Genomic DNA, 24,540 nt, shown 5'->3' on the forward strand with positions numbered 1-24,540 from the left:
AAGGTGAAAAATACCATGACTCAAAAAGTAATTTAATACACGTCACCTACTGAACTTGTAACTCAGCAACACAATGTACTATGGAGTATCAGTCATTTACCTTTATGATTATGCAGCTGCGAGCTTCGGCTCAATGCCACTAACCCAGAGAGTATCCTACAATGTACCACTACCTCAAAAAAAGTTAAAATTCAAAGCACAGTTCCTACTGAATTGTGTACCACTTTAACACCATTGTTATGTCAAAAAACTGTAAACTGACTATCTTAACTCAGGGAATTAAAAGAGTAATACATTTTTAAAAAACTAAACCGAACTAAACTAAAATCTCCATTTTCTAAATAAACCAACAGAGTCTATACCATGAATACCTAAAATTCTTGAACAAGAGCACTAGTTCTGGCTTTTCAATACGAAACAAGCAATTCATTTGCCCGTCAGAATCTTGTTTGACAGTGCTTTGAAACAGGTAAAGGGTTCCTGAAATCAACTCAACAGATATTTATTAAGCATTTTCTGTTTTTAACCTACCAGCCTCTTCCTCAAGGAACTACCAGGCTTTGTGTCAAAGAACAATCATACAAGTGGTATTATGTGTCATATCATGGCACCACTGACTTCAGAAGGAGTAAATCACTGAGGCTAGCTGGGGATGGGAAAAAAGGAGGGAGAGAGTGAAGAGAGAAGGAGAAAAAGAGAGGAAGGGAAAGAAGAAAAGGAAAGAGAAAGGAAGAAAAGCTGCAGAAAAGAGAAGATATTTGGACTTGGTCTTAAAGGATCAACCAGACCTCACCCGTGGGATGAATAAGGAAGGAAGGGATTCTAACTAGATGGAGATGCAGAAACACTCCTCCTCAAGAAACTGTGCTAAGATGTTTACATTGCAACAAGAGCAATAAAGAAAAAAGTGAACAATGTCCACACTTGTAGGTTAAAATAAAACTTACTGGTGAAATACACATAGTGAGCTGCTAAAAACTATCTGTGAACTTGATAGCGTAGGCAGGGTTTAGCCTGCAAAGGCTGTTCTGAGGACAGCCCAGAATTGTATTGTTTTTGTTTACTCTAGATCCAAACAGATTATAATTCTAAAGAGAAAAACTACAAGAAAGGAACTCCTACTAAGATGCAGAAAGAAATCAAAGCAGATAAGGACAATCAGACTAATAAGAATATATAAAGCAAATACATGAAAAAATTGAGAATATATTTGTATGTCCAAATTATTATAGCATGAGAAACAAGGCATATAAAGCAGAGGCAAATCTAAATCTTAAGGACAAGGAAGAACTCAGATGAAACAAATGCTCAATAAATTTTCCAATCCTTATGATCCTCTGACATGAATTTTATTAGCTACCGTAGCTATATTGAAACAAATGATTTTTTTTACATTTTGGAGAATACAACACTATACAATCAATACAATCAATAGTTTATCATTCATCATCAATGTTAATAAAAAGTGATAAACATGACAGATTACAACACATATAATTTGCCAGGAAATTATGAAGACACAGTAAAATATTCTTATTTAAGGCTTTAGAAGAAAGAGAGAAAAAATTTTAAAAAAACAGAAATCCTCAGGATTATTAAACATAGCCAAAACCCTGAGTCCGACTAACAGGAAATGCAATAGTGACACATGAAAACAGTCAGTGGTAATTAACATATCTGTATGTCTTTCCTCCATAAGGAAAGATGTCCTGATCCTGAGATAGGTGAACACAATCTCTACAATCTGCGTCCTCCATTATATTTCCAAACCAAGTCTACTTCCAAATCCCATAACTGTCCCCCACTTTCAATGTGGGTACATGTGGAGCTAAAATACAATTGTGGAATTTTAGTTAAAGTCTTCAATTTTACAATATCCAACTCAGATTTTTTTTTATAAATGACTATCCATGCTTTCAATTAGCTAGCACTTATTTCAATTATATGTCATCGAAGGTAAAAGAAAAAATACAAATAAATACAATTAAATGTACTTTTCATGATATGAACAAAACATTCTAAAAAAAAACCATGGTATCTTTTGGTCATGGCATTTTATACTGTGATCTGGCTCAGGCTACAATTCACTAAGGAGAAGCACAATGCACATTCAGTAACAAGGTAGTATTCAAAAATGAGGTAATAAGAATGCAAACTGCTGCTACATTTTTACATTTACAAGTACCTACTTTTTCTCTATGACTCACTAATAAATCTCTTTGCCCAAATTAACCAATCACCACAGACAAAGCTGATTAAAATAAAATATATTTGATTTAGCATTATGGTTTTATAACTCCTCTCTCAATTTTTAGAATTAGCAGTTTGTTTTATACACTTCTATTTATAACAAGAACCTTTGCTAATTTATAGGGCTAGATGTAGCCCATGAGAGTCAGGAAGCATGGATATTACTACTTCCAGCACAATAATCCCATTTCGGTAGTCCTTATCCATGCTGGCTCAATAGAACTTAAACTATTCCATTAATGCTTGCAACAATACCCTAAAGTTTGATCTTCTCCTTTTCCTCCTCCTCCTTTTTTTTCTTTTCTCCCCACACCCCATCTCTTAGTACTGGGAATTAAACTCAGAGCCCTGCACATGCTAGGCAAGTACTCTACCACTGGGCTACATCTCCAGGACACACCCCCACCCCCACTCTTTTATTAAATTTTATTTTGGGACAAGGTCTCCATAAGTTGCTATCCAACTCCCAAGTAGTTGGAATTACAGGTGTGATCCTAGCTGAGTCAGATCTTCTTAACATTCACCAAATACAATGAAGAAACAGACTGGTAAATTGTACTAGATATTGTAAATGAGGCACAGCTAGGGGACAGCATCACTTTGCCCAGTAAAATGTCTTACTGCTTAAAGTACTATCTATGAACCATTTAATAGCACTGGCATCACCTGGGAACTTGTGAATGAAGAATCCCAGGACTTATCCCAGACTCACTGGATCATATTCTGCATGTTTAACAAGACCCCCATGTGATTCATACAAACAAAAGCTTGAGAAGTGTTGGTTTTAAAATAATGATAATCATCATCATCATCATCATCAACATCATCATCATCATCACCCTGGCTGGTGACACACATCTGTAATCTCAGTAACTTGGGAAGCTGAGGCAGGATAATCACAAGTTCAAGGTCAGCCTGGGCAACTTAGTGACACCCTGTCTCAAAATAAAAAATAAATAAATAAATAAGAAAAGGGCTGGGGATGCAGCTCAGTGACAAAGCATCCCTGGGTTCAATCCCCAATACCAAAAAATAAATGAATAAATAAAATAATAATAATAACAACAACCTGAGATTAGGATAAACCATTAAGATTATTATCCCAAAGAACTCTTAGAAGCAGAAAGCCCAAACCAAACTATATGTCTAAAGAACCATGAACTTTATGTTGAAAATGTTCAGGGAAACCTTAAAAGAACTGAAGATGTATACTTCAAGCATCTGAAAACTAAAGCCTTAAATTCCCTCGGCATCGATTTTTGTAACTGCTTGCCAACATCAGACATACTATGTACCTTCAGAAAGTGATGAGTTATACCATGTACAACTTTCATAGCAACAAATTATCAATTTACAAAACTCAAAGTCAACACATTGTGCCTCAAAGTCATTTAAGCTGGCAAGACTTTAAAGTACACAAAATCTGAAGTATTGCATTGGAAATATTTGATTTATGTTAAACAGCACTATGGAATTTAAACATTCATATGCTCAACCAAACCCTACTCCTGCCCAATCGGTTCACTGATTAGCTTACATCTAACTTTCCAACATACACTGCCTGGCTGAATTTAATATTTAAAAATTTTAAAGATCTTTCTGTATACTTGTTTAAGTAAACCTTATTTCAACCAAATCTCCTGAGCTAAAAAGAACTACCACTACAACAGAATAATACCAAAAATGGCCTTGTGCTATAAAAGGTACTGGCTGTATTAAGTGGATTCTGCCTCTAACAGAGGGAACCAAGAAGGCAAAGCCACGAAGGCCTTCAGTCCAGTAAGGGCCACAAAGCAGTGTGTCAGAAAGAAATTGTTTTTCTGCTCCTTTTGATGGGTTATGCTTTCAAGTCAGGAAATTAGAAACAGGTGTGCCAGAGGGCACACACATCCTCGCTCCACACTGAAAAACACGCGTTTTCAATTTTCAAACATGAAAGGAACTCCTGTTGAATGAAAGAAGAAATGAAAATCCAGCTCTGTTTCTGCGAACCATATGAAGGGAGCTTAGAAAAGTCTTTTGACGAGTTGCTCGACTTACTCCCTCTGCAACTGACAGCAGGTAGTACTCGACAATAGGAAGGAAAAAGCATTCTTTCAAGTGAGAACAATCAAAGGGAGAATTACATTAAGGATCACAGCACTAGCATTTTAACCCATCACTTGATCTTATGCCTCTGTTTTTACTATTTCTTCACCTTGTGTTTCAAAATTAGAAGTCTGTTCTTTCACAAAACAACAGCAAAGCAAAAGACAACAAAGCAATGAAAACTAAGAATCTAGAAGAAAAAAGTCTTGAGAAATTACAAACATCAAAAGAACATCTTGGGGATCACCTGATCTACTGTAACCCAGGTTGACAATCTCAGAGAAAACATTTATCTCCATGATGTTCTTAGTTCTCTTGGAGATCAGGGAGATAGTGACATTTCAGTGAGTATGAGAGTGTGACAAGTAGTGCAACACTTACTGACACCGGTTTGCAGGAATCTGGAGGCAGGAGAGAGGCAGGAAGGGAATGAAATGACTACAATGGTCAAGTCATCAGGTACACAAAGGTGCCCACACACAACCCTTTGGGAGGCACTGTACCATACGTTACCTACATGAATGGATGTAACAAAGCCTCATTAAGGGCTAGCAAACCCTTTCATATAGTCAATGAATCAACACATATTGTCAAGAAACTTTGCTATTAAGTAAGGCCACAGCTTTCAAGCCCTTTGAGAACAAGGACTATGTCTTTACTTCTTTCATTCCAGACTAGAGCATAGGATAAGAGCCTCTCAAACAGCTGTTACTTTCTTGCATGGGAACAACTACAAATCATCCTGCTGAGGAGCAAACTACCTGAATTCATGTATACATGAAAAGACATCCTTCATATTCTTTAAAATTTTTGAATGACTAATTATACATTAAAATGTTCCTTACACAATATTTAACAAATAAGCACACTAAAGTTCCCACTTTTGTTTCATGGCAAAAATCCACCAAAAATATTAATAATGAGTATCATAGAATGGCAAAATTATCAGTTTCATCTTCCAAATTATCCTTCGATGAGCATGCATTATTTCACAATGAGGAAAAAAAAAATCCACTCATTTAAAACCTTTAAGACACATGATAACAAAACCATTACCTTTAACTGGTTTCTGAGAAAATGATCTGACATAATTCACAGTTCTACTTTATTTTGATCCATCAGTGACTTTAGTTATATAAAAAGCAGGAAATAAAATATTCATCAGATATGAAGTGACCTAATTAAGAGTATGCAACAGTCTCAGAATAGAATTTCCAGCCCAGATAATTCTTGGAAATGTGCTGACAGTTTATATACTCTGCTATCTATAAATGAATGATATTTTTCCCTGCTCCCAATAACCAAACAGACCAGAGTCAAGTGCTTTTAAGATGATCTTGTTTACAAGTGTGAGGGTTTTATCTACACTCACATCTAGAAGTCATAATTCACAAACGATTTCTCATGGCATTATTCCCAATTCTACATATTATGTCTCAAATTATTTTAGTTTAAGTGGCTGCTCCTTACTCTGAGTGCTCTAAGAATCCTGCCGAGTATGACAAAATTATGGAAGTTTATTATTTCATAACGACAAGAAGCTTCTGAGAACCAAGCGTCAGCCCTGTAGTGAGAAACAGCACTTCCTAATAAGGTAGATTAAAACCAGAGTGAGCTGAAGAATCTGGATTCTACCAGTTGGATTAACAGTTGTGTATTTAACTTCTTGACTAGTTTTGCTTCTTACTGTCTGAATCATTGCTCTTTATTCCAGAACAACCTGAGAGATTAAACACCTGTCTTCATGTGCTTCTAACAATATAAGCATCCTCCTATTCAAAAGGATCCTACATCATATAAAAAAATTACTTATTCAAAGTCTTCCAGAGACTACCATCTAAGATGTCAAATTAAACTCCAAATACCTTATCCCTGTCCACCTTCCTCAGGTATCCTCTGCTCTCATCAGAATGCATCACTCCCAACCCCTCACTTACCTTTCTCTCAACTGTGACACCTGAGCTTGTCTCCCTTATTCCAGCCCAATGAGTTTATTTCTCATTCACATTCATTCATTCATTCAACCAACATCAGGAATTCTATGTGATGAGCACCATTTGCACATCAGTAAACGAAACTGTTGAAAACCCTGATTCGTATGGAGTTTAGAGTGAATTGAAAATAAAGATAAAAGATATAAAATGTTAGATGATGACACATACAATGGAAAAATAAAACACTGGAGGAGAATAAGAAGAGTTACATGTTTATTATAGGATAGTAAAAAGAAGATCTCAGCAACAAGTCAAATCATGTAAATAAAGACGTAAAGAGTGGGGGGCAGAGGTATGAGTTCCTAAGGGAGAGGGCTAAAGAACAGAAAGCAACTCAGGCACAGGTCCTGAGGAGGGAATGTGTGTGACATTTAGAATAAAGCAAGGCAACCATCATAGCTGGAACTGAATGAGCAAGGGAAGAGGTAAGAGCGGAAATTCAAAGGAAAGATGGGTCCTCAGAAAGGACTTTAGCTTTTCCACTGAGTAAGATGGGAAGCAACTAGACAGTTCAAAGGAGAGAAAGACATGATTTTAGCCAGGGTGATCAACAACCTCCATGTTGAGAATTAAGATTAAGCAAAAAGTAAGAGACCAGCTAGGGCAACAGCAACTTGGATCTGTTAGCAGCAGCAGAGATGCTGAGAAGTGATTGGTTTAAAATATATTTGGAGAGGAGAGTAGCCAAAGATTAGATGAGCATGAGATACAAAAGAGGACCAAGGAGGGCTCCAAAGTTTTGACCTAAGCTACTGGGAAGATGAAGTTGCCTCATGTTGTGTGGAAAACATTTCAAGAGAACAGGTTTTTGAGAGGGAGGGGTGAGCAATATCAAAAGCTCATATTTGAACATGCTAAATTTGTGATGTTCATTAGAAATATGAATGGAGGCTTTTTATAAGAAACCATTTGCATGCAATGAATCATCAAAATGCAGTCTGTAAAAATAAAAATTTTTTTAAAAAGGATCTTTGAACACATAAAATTTTAACAACACCTCTATGGTATTTATCATCTTTATCAATAAACCTAAGATATTTTATACTTTATATAATAATATGTAAGCAGGAGATGATATCAGTTTGAGCATACAGAAATAAATGCATTATATTTATACTTTTTTCTTAGAAACCATACCTCATTTTAAAGTGTTTTCTTCCCATATAGTATAGTGCCAATATAGTCCACCAAAAATTTGAGAATGTGGGTGCCCAGGAATAATGGAAATAACTACTTTTGTACAAATTTGGTGAATGCTCAATCAAAAGAGGATTTAATCTTGCATGAATCAAGTAATCAAACTAAATTTTTCAGTTTCCATGAAAAATACAGGTAAATCTATATACTATTTTTTATGTTTTTTAATTTATATTATCAGATAATTCCACTGTATAAATATTTATTTACTTAGTTTCCTATTGAGAAATGTTTCCATTTTTTAATTATAAGTAATACCATAAGAAAAAAAGAAATTGAATTATAACTGAATTCTAGAGAAAGGCCCAAACTGAAGATAAAAATACGGGAATCACTGGCATAAATAGGTGATAGTTACCCAATAGATTAAGTGACAGACCACAGGAGTAGATATACAAAGAAAGAAGAGGTTCAAGGTCTAGGCCTTGAGGCACTGGAACACTGAGGTAAAAGAGATGAAAAAGAGTAACAGAGGAGATTTAGAATGAGTAGCCAGAGAGGTGGAATACCAGGAGAGTGTGGCCCCTGAAGTCTATCAAGAACAGTGTTTTCAGAAGAAGCAAATCATTCAAATGACTATGTCAAGTGCTGCTAGTCACAGGACTAAAAGATGAACTGGATTTTGGGGGCTAACTGTTAATCTTGATAAGAGAAGACTGGTGGAGTGGTAGAGAAGGCCTGACTAAAGTAGCTTCAAGAATAAATGAAGCTGGGCATGGTGGCTCATGCCTATAATCCCAGCAGCTCAGATGGCTGAGGCAGGAGGAGGAAGGAAAGTTCAAAGCCAGCCTCAGCAACTTAGCAAGACCCTGTCTCAAAATAAAATATAAAAAGGATTGGGGATGTGGTTCAGTGGTTAAGTATCCCTGGATTCAATTCATAGTACCAAAAAAAAAAAAAGGAGTAAATGAAGGAACTAGGAAAAATAATAAAGCTCGAGTACTAACAATTCCTTGAAGTTTGAAGTTTTATCTTGAAGATGTTAAGAAATGTGTAAAGAGCTAGAAGGAAGAATGAATCCCTGGATGCCTTGCACAGAGGCCTAAGTATGTTAGACTTTATTCACCAGGGATGCCTGTTTCACAGAGGAAGAACCTACAGTATGGATTTCTGCCTGCTTTCTGTAAAAAGCAGTAAAGGTCTCCTGTTGTGTCCTGCTGTCATGTAAATCCCTTCTCACAGGAAGGTGTGCCTCTTCCCCTTCTGACAAAGGTCCTTTGAGGGAGTTTTTGAGCACAGCCCCACTGAACAATCCCCCATAGAGGAGCAGAAGACACTTGGTAGTTCATTAGATTGATAAACCAAGAAAAGAGTAGCAAACTCTTCCAGTGTTTCAGGAGGAGACCTGAAGCATAAACTCAAAAATATTAAGATATAAGGTTGTTTAATTTTTGCAGTTTTTAAAAGTCCTTTCACCTCTAAAGTGACTTCTGGCAATCACGGTCACAGCTCTCACAGCCCTCACGTTCCTAGGACTGTCCAGAACCAAGACCTAAAAAAGCCAAAAACCTAGAAAATCATAAATCACTGGGCCTCATAACAGAAAACAGGTAACCTATCTATCTTCACACCAGAACCCTTTAAGAAACAGATAGAAGCCTTTAAGAAACAGATAGAAATCTTCTGACCTCCAGTCAGCTACCATTAGTACCTTCTGGACTCACTGTTTCTCTTTTTTAGGAAGGAAGGGAGGGACGGAGGGAGGGACAGATAAGTAACAAAAGATCAACATGAAGGTCAACCAGAGCATAAACTTAATCTGATTTTTTTCCTCCTCTGATTTTCTTGATCCTGATCTGCTCTTCCTTTCCATAGCCAGAGACAGACCACAGATGTACCTTACAGCATGCATCTGATGTGTTACTGAAAAATTATGTGTGAATACAAAGTTGGCAGATTGAATCATATTCTAAAATGCTATTTTTAAAAATTCTATGGTGAATAATCTTTTTGAAAAAGTAAGCATACTAGAAGAGGATGGAATCACACATGCATTTAGTAACTTTTATTTGTATATTAGACTCTTAGCCATGCGCAAGGCTCTGTGCCACTCAAGAGACACAAATATACCTATGGCCCTTCTTTCTTCAAGCATTTATCTTATTGCTTTGAAAGGGCCTGAATCAGTTATCTATTTTCACACAGAAAAGCCCAGAATAAGAAAAACTTTAGTTTATCAATTCTAAATTCCACTTTTTTCATATTTAAAAGTTCTCAAATCAGGGGTACATTACAATTGATGGCATCTCCCGTGCTGTCCTATGGGCTGCGGTGGTGATGGAGTTGCCACTGCCTCTTGATGCAAGCGGTTCCCATTTGTTCACCTTTCAGTATGTACCATGTTAGAACTACATGAGTTCAGTTTACTTGCCTTTTAAAATGTGTTTCAAAGGATTACAGTATGACATATAACTGAAATTTAAAATGACTATGTACACAGGAAGGCATGGAAATAGCAATGAATTAATTCTCAGTGAAGTAAAAAGTTCTCATTACCCAATTCTATATTTTCTTAAAAAGTAACAGCCAAAAATTAAATGATGAGAAAGCAGTATGTCATGCTTCAATTGGCAGCATTTTTTCTTTTCCTTATTAGTATAAAAATAATAGTGTATTTTATAAAAGAGAGTGACTGAGAGTCAATGGAACACTGGACCAAGAAGTACACTAAGAGTCTTCCATATGTCAGCTCATTCAGTACTCACAGCATTGGTAGATATTATTCCCATTTTACAAATAATGACCTGCTCAAGTTCCACAGCTAGTAAGTCTGGACAAGAACCAAGGTGTTTGCCCTGCTCCATCCCTTAATAGGCAAACTCCCTTGATACCAAAACAGTAGTCACAGTTTGCAAGATCAGCTCCTGCCACTCCACCCTGCAACTCATTCCTTCCCAACCAGTGATGAGAAAAAGATGCTGGAGTTTATCCCTCTAGCTAATGACCAAATCACCTGTCTGGCCTCAGGAGAGTCCTAACCTGACCATAACCAACTATTCTCTCTGCTTTTGAATTATCACCTTCCAAGACAGAAAAACCCAAAATGCACACCAGTTTTTGGATTTTCTGCAGCAGACTAAGGTACAAGTCTTGTGGAGAGTAGTGATTTGAATCATGTCCTCTGAGACTCTAGTGGCTGCACTGCACTGGAAATGGCCTACACAAAGGTGCAGGTCAAGATGGCCTAGTTGCTATAGTGACACTGCCCAGGGAAGCTACTTACAACAGCACACAGCAGTTATCAGTTAAGGCCTTGAATTCAGGCACCAACTTCCAGGGATAGAGGATTTGAGCATAACAAGATGATCCCAGTGTCTTACCAGTTCTGCATCCTTCAGATTGCCTGCTTTGCTTGAAACCTTCCCACAAACAACCTTTTGATGAAAATCTATATAACAAATATGCTGAGCTAGATCTGTGTCAGTCATTCCCCATGAGGAGTTGGCCCCACCTTTTTCTCTCCATGTGTTTCTCTCTTTTCTTCATCCCCTATCACCCCTCGTCTGATATTCTTCCCTGAATTAATGGTTGCAAGAGATGAGAGGGCCGCAGCAAGTCTTCTTTATTTTGGACAAGAAACTGCAAAGTTATGTTCCACCTTTCTTATGACCCAACTTTCTTATCACCCAACTCTGCCATGTGTTTCCATCGTCAACCTCATCTCAGTGGCCTTAGGAAAAACAAGAGTGAAGCAAACACACAAGTCCTAAGATAGGAGGATCTGGAGACCTACTTTTTCATCCTCAAGTTCAGATGGTTAGTCTTTCAACTTGGGAAGAATGCAATACGACAAATTGGGTATCAAAGTTAAAAGGCTACTCTAGATGTCATAAACTGGTAACTCAAAATTACTGTTAGTCATATGGAACTATCTTCAACTAATGCAGATGAGAAAATGAGAAAATATTCTAGAAGAAAAAGGAAAAAAATCAATTTTATAATTTTAGCTTTACTCACCCACTGCATTCCACTTAATATTAAGAATTGAATTGATAAAGTAGGCTCTTATTCCAATTTCTATATCACTAATTTATAAAAAGTGTGTTTGGCTGTGGGGACAGATGATCTAAAGGGAGTTCTATCTTTTTTTCAAAGTGACACAGGCAGGTACTCACAACTCAGTTTAAAATAGAATTCAGTTCCTTGCATCTAGATATAAGAGCAACATCTAGATGATAAACTAACTTACTGAAATACACATTAACCAAAAGAAATTAACACAATACATGATATCAACTAAATCTCTGGAAAAATAAAAATGAAACAAAGAATTATATATTTTAGACTTTAGTTTTCTCACATACAACTATTTTCCACACACACAGGAGCAAATTTAATTGTGTGCATGCACTAATTCATAAACATTATATGTCAAGATTTTCAGATTCCATCAATATTAAATTAAAAATGAACTCATTACATTCTGCTTGTCTTTTCTACATGAAAGACTAAAAAACAATTTTTTTGCCATTTTTATTAGGATGGTTTAAATTCAACATTAATTTGTGTTCAGACTTCACCTAATAGACCAGTAGCTCATAACCCTATTGTTCCACAAGGAAAGAAGTGAAGTCAGGAGGCAGCCACAATATGCAAGCAGGGGAACACAAGTCTGAAATAATAGGATCAAGTCAATAGAAATGGAAAGAAGCAATAAACATTAGAATTATAGCAAGATTTCAAGTCTAAGCAAACAATAGGTTAGTAAGGGGCAAAAAAAGAGCTAGGGAATTCAGGGAAAAGGTGGCCATGGGGTGAGGATGAAGAATAAGGTATTCTGTTGACCAGCTGAGTCTGATGTGCATATATGACATCCATAGGGGAATATACAACAGGGAGTCAGAAAGAACTCATGTGAACCTCAAGAGTAATTCCAGGGTATACACAGATGTAGAAAGCAATATCAAAAAGAGAACAACTGAAATTATGAGAACAATAATAGTAACACCAAATCACCATGAGAAAGCAAATAGGGAGATGAAAGACTCCAACAGAGGTCCAAACTGAGGTTGTTGTTGTGGGAGGACTGACAAAGAAGAGTTTGTGAAGAAGGCCAATGTGAAGCAGATCAGAGAAGCAGAACAAACCAAGAGAGTATCAGGTTCCATGCTATAGGCAATACCTTCATCAAAGACATATAAAGAATAAGCAGTAAGCAGAGGTAAGCTACTGTACCCACTGGGCAGTTTACTAATATGTTGGGCAGAAATCGATGTGAAAAGAAATGGAAGAAAAAAGGAAGTGAAGACAGTCATATCTGTCCACCCAGCTGATAAAGCCTGAGGATACTGGGGAGAAAGGAACAGGACTGCAACTTGAAGGATAACATGGTAATGGGATGAACTAATTTAATATTAACCAGCAGCAGCATCATATAAAGAGAAAAGACATCCAGTATATCTGATACAAGTGTTATGAATATTTGGAAATAGAAAATCATTCTGCCCATTAAAACTCCCTAATACCTCCCCATTTCCCGCCCTACACATACATACACACATACACATACACTCTCTCTCTCGCTCTCTCTCTCTAATTACTAAATGATAATGACTTTCCTAATATAGATACAAATAGAGAGTCTATATTTTATTAAAAGTGTAGTGAGAGGAAGAGTGGATGCTATAAACTATGCATTTTGAAATATATCTTTTAAGTTTTATGTCAACATTTTACACAAGAGCTGGCTGAGGTTGTAGCTCAGAGGTAAGAGTACATGCCTAGCATGTGTGAGGCACTGGGTTTGATTCTCAGTGCCACATATAAATAAATAAAAGTCCATCGACAACTAAAAAAATATTTTAAAAAAATAAAATAAGAGATCTGTTAATTTTTTGCTGCTTACATATCTTTGTCATCCAAATGTGATACTATTGTGGGTCATTACAGAAAAAAATACATAGATACACAAATAATTAAGTTATACTTAACTCCAGAGTTGTACTAAAAATGTTAGCTAACCATTTACATTGTGATACTACTAAACAATCCTTAAAACCTCTCCAAAATTCAAGATCTTTTTCACACATCAGTGATTTTGTTTTTGCACTACCTTACCATATACTTTATGTTTCCCTAAAAATATTGCTTTTAATCATTAAATGAGTGACAGGGTTGCAGTTATGAAAAATGGTCATGAAAGCAGCAAATACCTGAGGTACTCACAGCTGTGGAGTAGGGATTATGAGCTCCAGTATTTTCAGCCCAGCAGCCACATCCATAAAGAGCAGCCTTGGAAAAAAGGAAATGAGGAGATATAATAGTTCAGGAATATTATTTGTAATTATCAACTTTCAACAGAAGAAAAAAGTCGGACCTGTCTAATAAAGTCTGATTTACTAATGATATAGAACAACTTAGTGATAATGCCAAAAGTTCTATACAAACTACTCAATGGTTTTAACACTATCAAAGCCATGTTTTGTTTTGTTTTGAGATATATAATGCATTATTGTTAATTATATTTCCCCCACTGTGTCACAGAATACTTTATTCTTCCCTCTAACTATAATATGTACTTGTTGACCAACCTCTTCCCTCACCCATCTCCTCCCTATTTTCTTCAATCTCTGATAAACCCAAAGTATACACAAATCAAAATATGTTACACTTCATAAATATATACAAATATTACATGCAAATAAAAAAAATTAATTAATTAAAATAAATAATACATTTGCAGTTTTTCTACCAATCCAAACATCCTCAGAAAATAGTAAAACACGTTTCTTTGGTCTCATCAGCAATAATGTTTTTAATTCTTTTCCCTTTTATAGTTCATTAGCTGGTGGCTCTTTTTGTCCCTTGAAATCAGTATGGATGCCTTAAAATATGTAGTTTTTAAATTCAGTACGTGTTGAATTACTTGGGCAACTTGCCGATAAAAACCCTGATTTCTAGAGATTCTGTCTGGTTCAGCGTCTGAGATAAGACACGGCCTTGGAGTACTGGGATACAGATAGTCCTTCTAACCACCATCTAGGTAATTCTGTTACTGGAGACTTTTTCCGTGCCTCCATTGGGGCAACACAATAGGAACTTCACTCCATTCTGTACCAAAGGGCTGAATACACATTCATCACTGTGTTAGATTCTGCCAGACGAAAAGGGAGGCAAAAAGGCCTATTTAAGCTAATCACTTTGTTAGGCGGTAGAACAGATTTATCAATCTGAAATGACCAGAAACACAGTAAACTATTATGGTTTATATAAAAGATTGACAATCATTTCTATTTTGTTTCCAGTAATCCTATCCAGAATGTCTACATTCATTACCACAACATCCATAATGGCTTCTCTGTCTTTAAGAGGGAACTCATAACCAATAATTCTTCCACTCCTCAGAAGAGAATTAGAAAAATCCTTGGCTAGCTATTGAAGAAATACAAGGAGGCAACTCAAGAGTTCATTACCACATGCTCCACAAGAATGAAAAACAGGAAAAAAAAAAAAGCCTAAATTTCTATCAGTAAAGAAATGGCTAAATAAACTTTGGTAGAGAAATACATGGAATTTATTACACAGGTTAAAAATAAAACAAGTAAATTTTTAAAAAAATCTTTAGGAATGGATACAGAAAGATCTCCAAACATACTGAATTTTTTAAAAAGCAAATTACAATAATACATTTAGTATTCACTGTCACTGTTGGGGGAAATAGATACTCCCATGAAAAATACTGTTATCTTCTAAAAACTTACTTCTAAGAACTAGGGAATAGGCTAAGACTGGGATTTGTGACCAGAAAGATTTCAGCTTTCTTTGATATTCTGTTATTTTTTACAAGGACCTTAGAACTCAGTTGCTCTAATATTCTACTCAGAGTAGGAATCTCTATGAAACATTCCAGGTGTGTCTTAACACTGAAGACCTCACTACATAATGTGACGATATATTTCCCTATTGGACATTTCCCACTAATGGAAAGTTCCTTCTTAGATTGAACAAATGTCTGCTTTATTATAACTTCTATCTACTTGCCCTGATTCTGTTTTCTGGAAATGCCTTAACTTCCCCATAACTGTGAACTATTCCCAGATTTGTGAGCTATTCCCCAAGATTTTCAGATGCAAACACCCTCCCTCCTCTTTTAATCATTTTCCTTGAGAAATATTCCAGAATTCGGTATATTTATTCATGTGACCCACAGTTGCCCTTTCTAGTTATCACTAACAACAGTCCTGTTATAAAAACAGAATCAAGAACTGAACAGCACACTTCAAATATGGCAGACAGTGGGAAATCTGTTACTAGCATTGAAAACACTATGATTCTAAAATACAGTTTCATTTCCCAAAACTGTTGGGTCAGTGTGGCAACTGAAAGCTCTTTAGAAGTTATTTAGCACATGGAGTTCAGAATAATACTGGCAGACTTGTATGGTAAGCCATTCAACTGGTACTCCTGCAGTAGGGGCCGGGGCAAAGTCTCAGAGAACACAAGACCCACGTGAAAGGGTCCATCTTCCATCTTTGAAAACTCTCAACATTTTCCCATCATCATTTCCATTCCTTTCGATTACCTTGACCAGGAGTCTGCACTCAAAAAAAACAGTAAAGAAATTTACAAGATTACCTCTTAGGAAGTCATCTCTCTAGGAAAGTAAGAATACTTAGGTTTACCCTGTTTCTTCTTTCTAAGCAAATTCTCTTTATAATACCCTCCCTAAATTTCATGACCTTCTGAAATTGGTTAGGCTGAGACAGTAATAGGTAAGAAGACAGAAAGAATCAGAAGTTATCTCTCTTTTATCTACTTCTTTGGGTAAAACAGCAACTTCAGGTTGGGGTTGTGACTCAGCAGTAGAGCCCTTGCCTAGAACATGTAAGGCATTGAGTTCGATTCTCAGCATCACATAAAAGTAAATAAATGAAATAAAGATATTGTGCCCAACTACAACTAAAATATATTTTAAAAATCAAAAAAAGAACACAGCAACTTTAAGCAGGTCTTTAAAATACATTTTTAAAAGTTTCCTTCTTTCTGGTAGTAAAATTTTATTAAAGGTGTTATTATGTAGTAAAAGTAGGTCATATTATTATTACTAAACCTCTGAGCCATTGTTTCTCCTTCTATAAAATGAGGATGATAAAAATACCCATGTCATAGTGTTGACAAAGTATCACATAAATTAACATGTCTGTTGCACAAATCAAGTGCTTCATAAACAGTGCTTATAGATGTTATAACTAGAGGCTACAATACACAGTTTAAAAGTGTTATGTCATGTAATCTTCTAGAACTTGGTAAGGTAGCTAGTAGTATCCTCATTGTATACTTAGGGACAGTGGAGTGTAAAGATGTTGAGGAACTTACTCAAAGTTTAGGGAAAGGAAAGTGCGAGGTGGGGTTAGAATAAAGGTTTACCTGAATTTAAAGTCCATACTCTTAACCACTAAACTCAATTGTGTATTTATATGGGAGTGAGATAAGGAAAAGTGGGAGTAGATTATAAGAATTACTTTCTTGTGTCCAAAATGTGAATCCAATCATTATAGTGAACTAGAGAAGGGAGTTCTAATCCAAATTGCCATTTTATTATCATCTGCACCACTTTCAGAACAGGGTTATATGCTAAAATTTTAAGTAGTTAATTTAAGCATTTAAAGTGCATTGAATTCAGCACATTCTGAAAAAATAATTAGCCTTTGATACAACTTGCTTTTGTATTTTGTTACATTCTGTCCTGATTTGTCCAAAACTCTTCTTTACATTTCATCTGATGATTCATATTTCCATGCTTATCACATCTCCTTTATCCAGCAATATAATCCAATTAAACAACTGCATTTCCTGTAAGCACCTTGACTCCTCTCCCCCATATCATTTTTTTTTCCAGCTCTCACAAGTTGAATATTGATAAACTAGCCAAGTGGAGCAAACATATATTTTACAGAAGTATTCTTTTTCCAGGATAGCCCCATGTGTGGTAGCAGAATGGCTTCAAGATTATTAGATGTTATATCCTGGTAACATAGTCCAAAACTATCTTTGGTTCTGTTGTTGCTATTTTGCTAATCAAAACAAACAGAAAAAAATGAGAATGTCATGGGAATTACAAGGCAATGAAGGCAACTCTGTTGGCTTTTCTCTCCCCTTCTCCACCAGGGCTTCCAAATCTGATATGCCAAGCTTAATTTTGTTATTCCAAACTTGATGAAAACACAGGGTTTTATAATGTGGAAAAATACCATGGCCAGACAAAGACAAAGGGCACTGTTGGGTAATCATTCTCCATAAGTCCCACATGGTAGGAAAGAGTAGCACAAAATTAATTACTCTTCCCTTCAGCTTCCTCCTAGTATTGGACTAGAAGTGGCTTACCCACTTAAAGGGCAGATCAGGGAATATCCCTAGAGGTTTTGCAAAGGTATCTTCCATGAATCAGATGCACTGCAAGTATCACTAACCACCATAACCACAGCAACTGTGACACTGACTCTTCTTCAGATGTGAGGCACACACAGCATGATAAGCCACACTGCATATTTAAGACAAGATTCAAATACTTAGTTTTAAAAATACTTCCATGCAACTAGTTTAAGGACTCCATGAGATTAATTCATTTGTTTACTCAACACTTATTTATTAAGTCCCTAAGTAATGTGCCAAATTGGTTTATACTCAGAACGCTTAGTTCAATCAAATGAATTTTTAAATTTTATTCTCAGTACAAAACTAAAGGTTGGAGATAGGGAGGATGGGGTGAAGAGGATGCAAGAGAACTGGAAATAAGCAAATTTTACACAAATCAGATCAAACTCATTTCAACAGATATCATGTGTTGGTGACCTGCAATTCTAGTTATTCTACAAAATGACTAAAATGATTAATCAGAAGAGAGATGTAGAGTGTCAAACAAAATGTTACCATTACTTGAATAGCAGAAATAAAAAAAAAATTAACTCTTAAAACATTTTCCCAACTTTTTAAAAAGCAAGCAGATAAAGCTTGGTCCTAAAGAGGGTGACATATTCATTCTCTCTCTCTCTCTCTCTCTCTCTCTCTCTCTCTCTCTCTCTCTCTCACACACACACACACACACACACACACACACACACACACAAGACAATGATGGAAATCAACATACATCTATTAAATATCCACTAAATATCAGGTCAGTGCCCAGCACACTGAAGGTAGTAAAAGTAGGACTACCAGTTGTAAGGATCAGAAAGAACCCTATCAATACGAGACAGAATTTTTTTTCATAAAGGACCTTAAAAAGGTGTATTTGTTAAATTTATATTAGATAAATGTTAAAGAACAATATTTACTTTTTCTAAGGGAAAAAATATGTCCCTAGTGGTTTAAAAATCGTGAGCTAGAAAATTCCATGTTTCATTTTGGAAAGCAAGTTTACGAATCCTGTAATTAATTACCTGCCCAACTCTCCCTGGATGTTTCAAGGCCAAGCCTCCACTGGAGACAGCAGCAGCAACATTCCCTTCATGGTCCACAACCACAGCACCCACTGTGTCCAAAGTGCCTGAGTCATTTTCCTGTAAGGCGAAAGGGGCATGAGTGTGGAGCAATCTAATGTGACTACATAGCACTTTTCAGTACAATCACAACAATATCTGAACTCATCCTAAGTGGAACCTTGAACAATCTCCTAGAATTAGCTATTATCAAGTTGCCATTTAAATCCTGAGTAAGACAAAATATATTTTTCCCTAAAAAAATCCTGAACACAAGGGGTTTCACTGCTTTTTTCTAATAAAATTTTCTTATATTCCTTTAATAACACTAATGTACCTTTTTAACAGAGAAAAACTAACAATTCAATATAAATTATAGTACATAGCAGTGCCTCCCTAAACCCAACAATTAAGTCTGTGACTGAGAATTTGTGGATAAAAAAAAAAAAAACTGTGACATAAGTGAGCCAATAAATCCTGATATTAGTATTTTTTAAATGTTATATACAAACTTCAAAATGTAAGTAATATATTCACCATGGTAAATGAAGAGAATGGCATTTACAACCTTGTACTATATTATCATTTTCTCTTACAATTCCTTATCTGCAATAAACTTTATGATATGCTCCCTTCTGTGGTATATCATTAACATGTTTAATATATCATTCACATGAATGGCCAGAAAGCACTGTGTTCTTAGGAGGTATCTTTGTGTCTCTGTGTCTTGTCCCAAGTCCCACATGTTGAAGACATATCACATTTAGTGACTATGTGCAACCATCTCCTACCACAGAGGTTTCTGGGTCAACTATGCCATACAAACTACTGGGTAAAAATCAGAATTAAGTGGTGGGGACAAGAATAAAGTTTTATGGGGAAAAAAAAAATCTCTTTTTTTTTTTTTTCTCTTTCTCATATATTACAAAGAAAGGTTTCTGAAGGTCAAGCCCTAGACCCTGCCCTACAACCCCAGGTTCAACAAGAGTTGTGTCCCATCCTATGTGGGTTTCTGTTCATACTACTGAGCAAAACAGTTTGGACTGAGAGATTCCTGCCTAAGAAGCAAAACGACACACCAAGGCAACCACCAGAAATGTCAGTTCACTCCTGGAGTCACCTCAGAAGTTGAGTGACATTGAAGGGTGGCTTTAAATACTGGAAGCAAAATACAAACAAAAGAGTTTTCCTTAAACAAAATAAAGGTAGAGTATGCCACAACAAATTTTACATTAAGTTTGACAGGGGAAGATACTTACATCTAGACATTAACATTTGGTCTAAATTCTAACATCCACGAAGTATACTGAAATACTATGATGGTATTTACTTTAATAAAAAAAGCAACTAGTTGAAATGAGTGTTATATTCCTAATCTCTCTTTTATCCACACATGGAGGCAGTCTAGTTAATAAATTTGCATGGTCACATTCTAGAATAACACAATTCTGCTTATGGCAAGAACCTGAATTTCAAGGATAGTACCTGATCACAAACTCACTGAGGAAAAGACTGATCCACTATCTCACTGAAAAAAAGCACAGTTTATTTTCTTTGGTAGGGAAGATTAAAAACAAAGTACAGGAATGCATTAAAAACATTTTACTCCAGAAACTGAATAATCCTAAAGAGAAATGCACCTTTAAGGTGAACATTTGTTTTATTATTCTAATAATTTCTAAATCTTTATCTTCTTGCAACCTTGGGTACAGAAATATCTGTTTCTTGTTCAGAGGCCATATATCTTCTATAGCAGGGCTTCTCAAACTTTAATATGCATTCATATCACCTGGAGAATTTGTTTAAAAGCAGATTCTAATGCAGTAATCTCAGAACTGACCAAGACTGTATATCTAACAACTTTCTAGATACTGCTGATGCTTATTCACAAATCCTACTTTGAGAAACAAGGTCTGACAGCATCCCATCCCATAGGCTCCTGATCAGTCAAACACCTACTCCATTCAGTCTGAGGAAACAATATCATAGGCACAAAACTACTGAAGGAGAAACTCAGATCACCTAAAATGAACATTTTGCCAGTAAAAAAGACTTAAGTTCTATCGTATATAACCACCAAGTTCTATCTTATATTACCACTATCATATCACCAGGAATACACTATAAAATATTTTAAAGTATTGATCCTGCACTGATCCTGCACTCTTTTTGTTTGCTGAAACAGGTATCTCCCAGACTTAACTTTTCTCAAGAATAACAACATAAAAGTTAAGAAAGGGTATTTTTCCCCAAGATTATTTTGAGGGATGGAAATATAGTTCAATATCAGAGTGCACAAGGTCCTGAATTCCAGCACCAGGAAAATAAAACAAAGTTGCTTAAGATTATTTTTGGAAATGTTTTTATTGAGGGATATATATCAGAAATCACTTCTTGCCTTTTTTCCCAGTTATAAACTTCTGAAAATTTTTACATATTATTTTTTCTTCTAGCCCAGATACATTGCAAAATAAAGTTTACTGTCTTCATCTGTCCCAACAGATAAGGATAATTGCTTCTAGTGAATAATCAAATTATAACTTTCCTATTTCATCCTCTGGTCTGTGGAGGAAGGTCATTTCTCTTATTTTTAAATTGACCAAAAGAAGATGTATATTTTTATAGTGTACAACATGTTTTAATGTAAGTGTATATTGCAGAACTGCAAAATCAAGCAAATTAACAGATGTATAATCTCACATACAGTCTTTTGTGTGTTTTTGGGGGTAAGAATCCTTAATATTTGCCATCTTTTTTTCTTAGTGGTGCTAGAGATCAAACCCAAGGCCTCCTGCATGCTAGGTAAGCACTCTACAACTGGGCTATACCCAGAATCCCTAAAATCTACTCATTTAAGTATTAGTTCTTCTTTATAAACTATACCTGCTGATTTTATCCAAGCATTCTGCAAAATAAAACTTTACAGCAGGGATACATAACATATATACATTGATACATATATATTACCTATACAGCAATTATAGCATTTCAGTCAGGACATGGTGCGCCATTGGAACTTTCATGCCTAACAAAACTACTGCAGAGAGATACAAAAACTGATGTCAGTATAACTAGATTATATATAGATGAATTTATTGTAACTTGGTTTTAAAAAATGAAAAATCATACAAAAAATAGAGGATTCTGTTTCAAATTAAGCTTCATATTCCTAAGGGTCTGCAACACCTGCAAGATTCAGAATTACTTCATAAATATTCAAGAATTATTTCATAGACTTCACATACTGCAAAGCAAATTTAAGGATGATGAAGTAATATTTAAGCATTTTTATGAAGTGCTGATAAATTAAGTGAAAGACAAACACTGGTAGTTTTGCCATAATAATTTCACAGAGCTCATTTGTATGGGAATGAAATCGTAGGTTAAAAAACATACAATGACTGTTACTATACAGAGCTACCATTACACCCTTACACTCCATAAATACTTAAAAATACACCACCACACAGATACACATGTTCCTATTGTCCTTGACTAAAACATGCTATTTATATTACTTCTGTGATAAAATTGTGACTAAAAAGCAACTATACAAACTATAGTTACCTTCAGAACAAACGAATGCACATAAAGTTCACATAGAGAATACAAATGTTGTAGAAAATACTGAAATAAAACTCTCTTAATATAACCAAAAAAAATAGTAATCACTTCTGGTTTTCTCTGCTCCAAATTGAAAATAGCTATTTTATGTTGTATGAAGTTTTATTTTGTGTTCTAAATATGTTTGGTAGTCATTCATATAGTACTGCAAAGATAATTAATGCATACCTATTAAAGAAAGAAAATAGCATCTTGACTGTAGTTTTCAAGAATCATTGTTTATGGCTTTGGTCTTACACAGTTATTGTAAGAATCAAAGGAAGTAACACACGTAAACTACACTACAAGGATCAAATCTCTTGAAACAAAGTTAAGATACTTCCGACCAGAAAATTACACCTCCAGCCTGCTTTCTAACTCTGAAATATGCCACAAGACACCATTTTATCACTTGTCTCATTAACATGGCCCTTCCTTTGCACAGAATTACTCAAATATCAAATAGCTAAAATACAAGAATTAATCTTTTTTTTTCTTTTGGGGAATGCTGGGGATTGAACACAGGGCCTTGTGCTTACAAGGCAAGCACTCTACCGACTGAGCTATCTTCCCAGCCCCAAAAATTAATCTTAAAAGTATAAGTGCATCTTAAAATTGGTATATCATGAGATTATCCTAATATAATAATTTAAAAAAATGACACTTTTTAAAAATATACCAAGACTCCTGATTCACTTTTATCAGGTTTAAGAGCAGCATTATAACCAGCATAAGCTTCCACTTATGCAGATGAGTGTGCCCTACATGACAATACAATAATGCCTCCATGAAGCTTTAAACATACCTGAGTATCTGAAACAAGGAAAGATGGCTCTGGTCACCGGAGATCTGACCTGGTTCTGTTTATCTCCCACAAATCAACCGCTGACAGTGAGCTACAGCGCATCAACTATGGGTAAACAAAGTCTAACCTAGCTAGAATTATCAGCATTCTCTCTTGTATCTGGATTGACTGAAACCAAGGAATATCCAATGATCTTGCCCTTTCCTCTACAGAAAATCATCTGCTGCTGACCAAAGCCATAAACAATGATTCTTGAAAACTACAGTCAAGATGCTATTTTCTTTCTTTAATAGGTATGCATTAATTATCTTTGCAGTACTATATGAATGACTACCAAACATATTTAGAACACAGAATAAAACTTCATACAACATAAAATCCCTTATTTATTTCCTGAATTACTCAAGAAAAGTTAGAATCTTTCAGCATAAAATAAAAATAAAGTGTATGAAGCATGTCTTTATTGGGGATTTCATGTGATATGTATTAAAGCTTTAATTATAAATTCACACCATAACAAATTTCTGGAGGATTACCCTTAAAGATAGCAATGTTATTCAATTAGTAGAATTTTTATCTACTCTTCTGGGGTTTACATCATTACAGGTAGGAAAAATAATAGTATTAATCTTGTTTTTAAAGAAAATCTTTCAAATAATTAATTACAGGATTTTTTTCTTTTTAAAACAGAATAGTTGGAAAGCTTTAGTGTATATGTCCAGTGAGCATTTTTAAGTAACGGTAGAGACCAGATGAATATACTCATAACATAGATTATTTCACAAGTGAATAGTAAAAAACCACCATAAAACTAGTTTTATGCAGCTTTAAATCATTTTTATTCTTACTCAGATGTTGATTTTATTTAATTTATACCCATAATGAAGCACTTAGATGATATGAACTAGATCATTAAACTGCAGTTATTCTATCAAATTACTTAATAGAATACAACTCAAAGACTTCAAAAACCAGTTTAAATATTTAATAATCAATATATTCAATTTAGATTCTGGAATTTTTATGGAATAAATGCTAATCACAGTTTTCTAATTATAAATCAAAATCTTAAAATTCAACATTAAACATAAATCTAGCTATGACACAGCAACTAAACAGTATTACCTAAGAGAAATCAAAATATGTATATATAATACAAAGATTTGCCAAAGATATTCATAAC

General features: G+C 35.2%; 1 protein-coding gene across 6 annotated transcripts in view; it reads right to left on the bottom strand.

Moving 5' to 3' along the window:
* The window catches only part of Tasp1 (taspase 1), a 319,195-nt gene that overhangs the window by 181,315 nt on the left and 113,340 nt on the right, over window positions 1-24,540 (bottom strand). For 5 of the 6 annotated variants that reach the window (XM_047540631.1, XM_047540628.1, XM_047540630.1 and 2 more), the window contains 2 exons: window positions 18,911-19,030; window positions 13,682-13,760 (listed from right to left, as the gene is read on the bottom strand). In XM_047540631.1, the coding sequence (XP_047396587.1) occupies window positions 13,682-13,760; window positions 18,911-19,030 (199 nt within the window). The remainder of the gene's footprint in view (window positions 1-13,681; window positions 13,761-18,910; window positions 19,031-24,540) is intronic. The other variant, XR_007107125.1, reaches the window with a different exon arrangement.

The sequence above is a fragment of the Sciurus carolinensis genome, chromosome 2, assembly GCF_902686445.1.
Source record: "Sciurus carolinensis chromosome 2, mSciCar1.2, whole genome shotgun sequence".
NCBI lineage: Eukaryota > Metazoa > Chordata > Mammalia > Rodentia > Sciuridae > Sciurus > Sciurus carolinensis.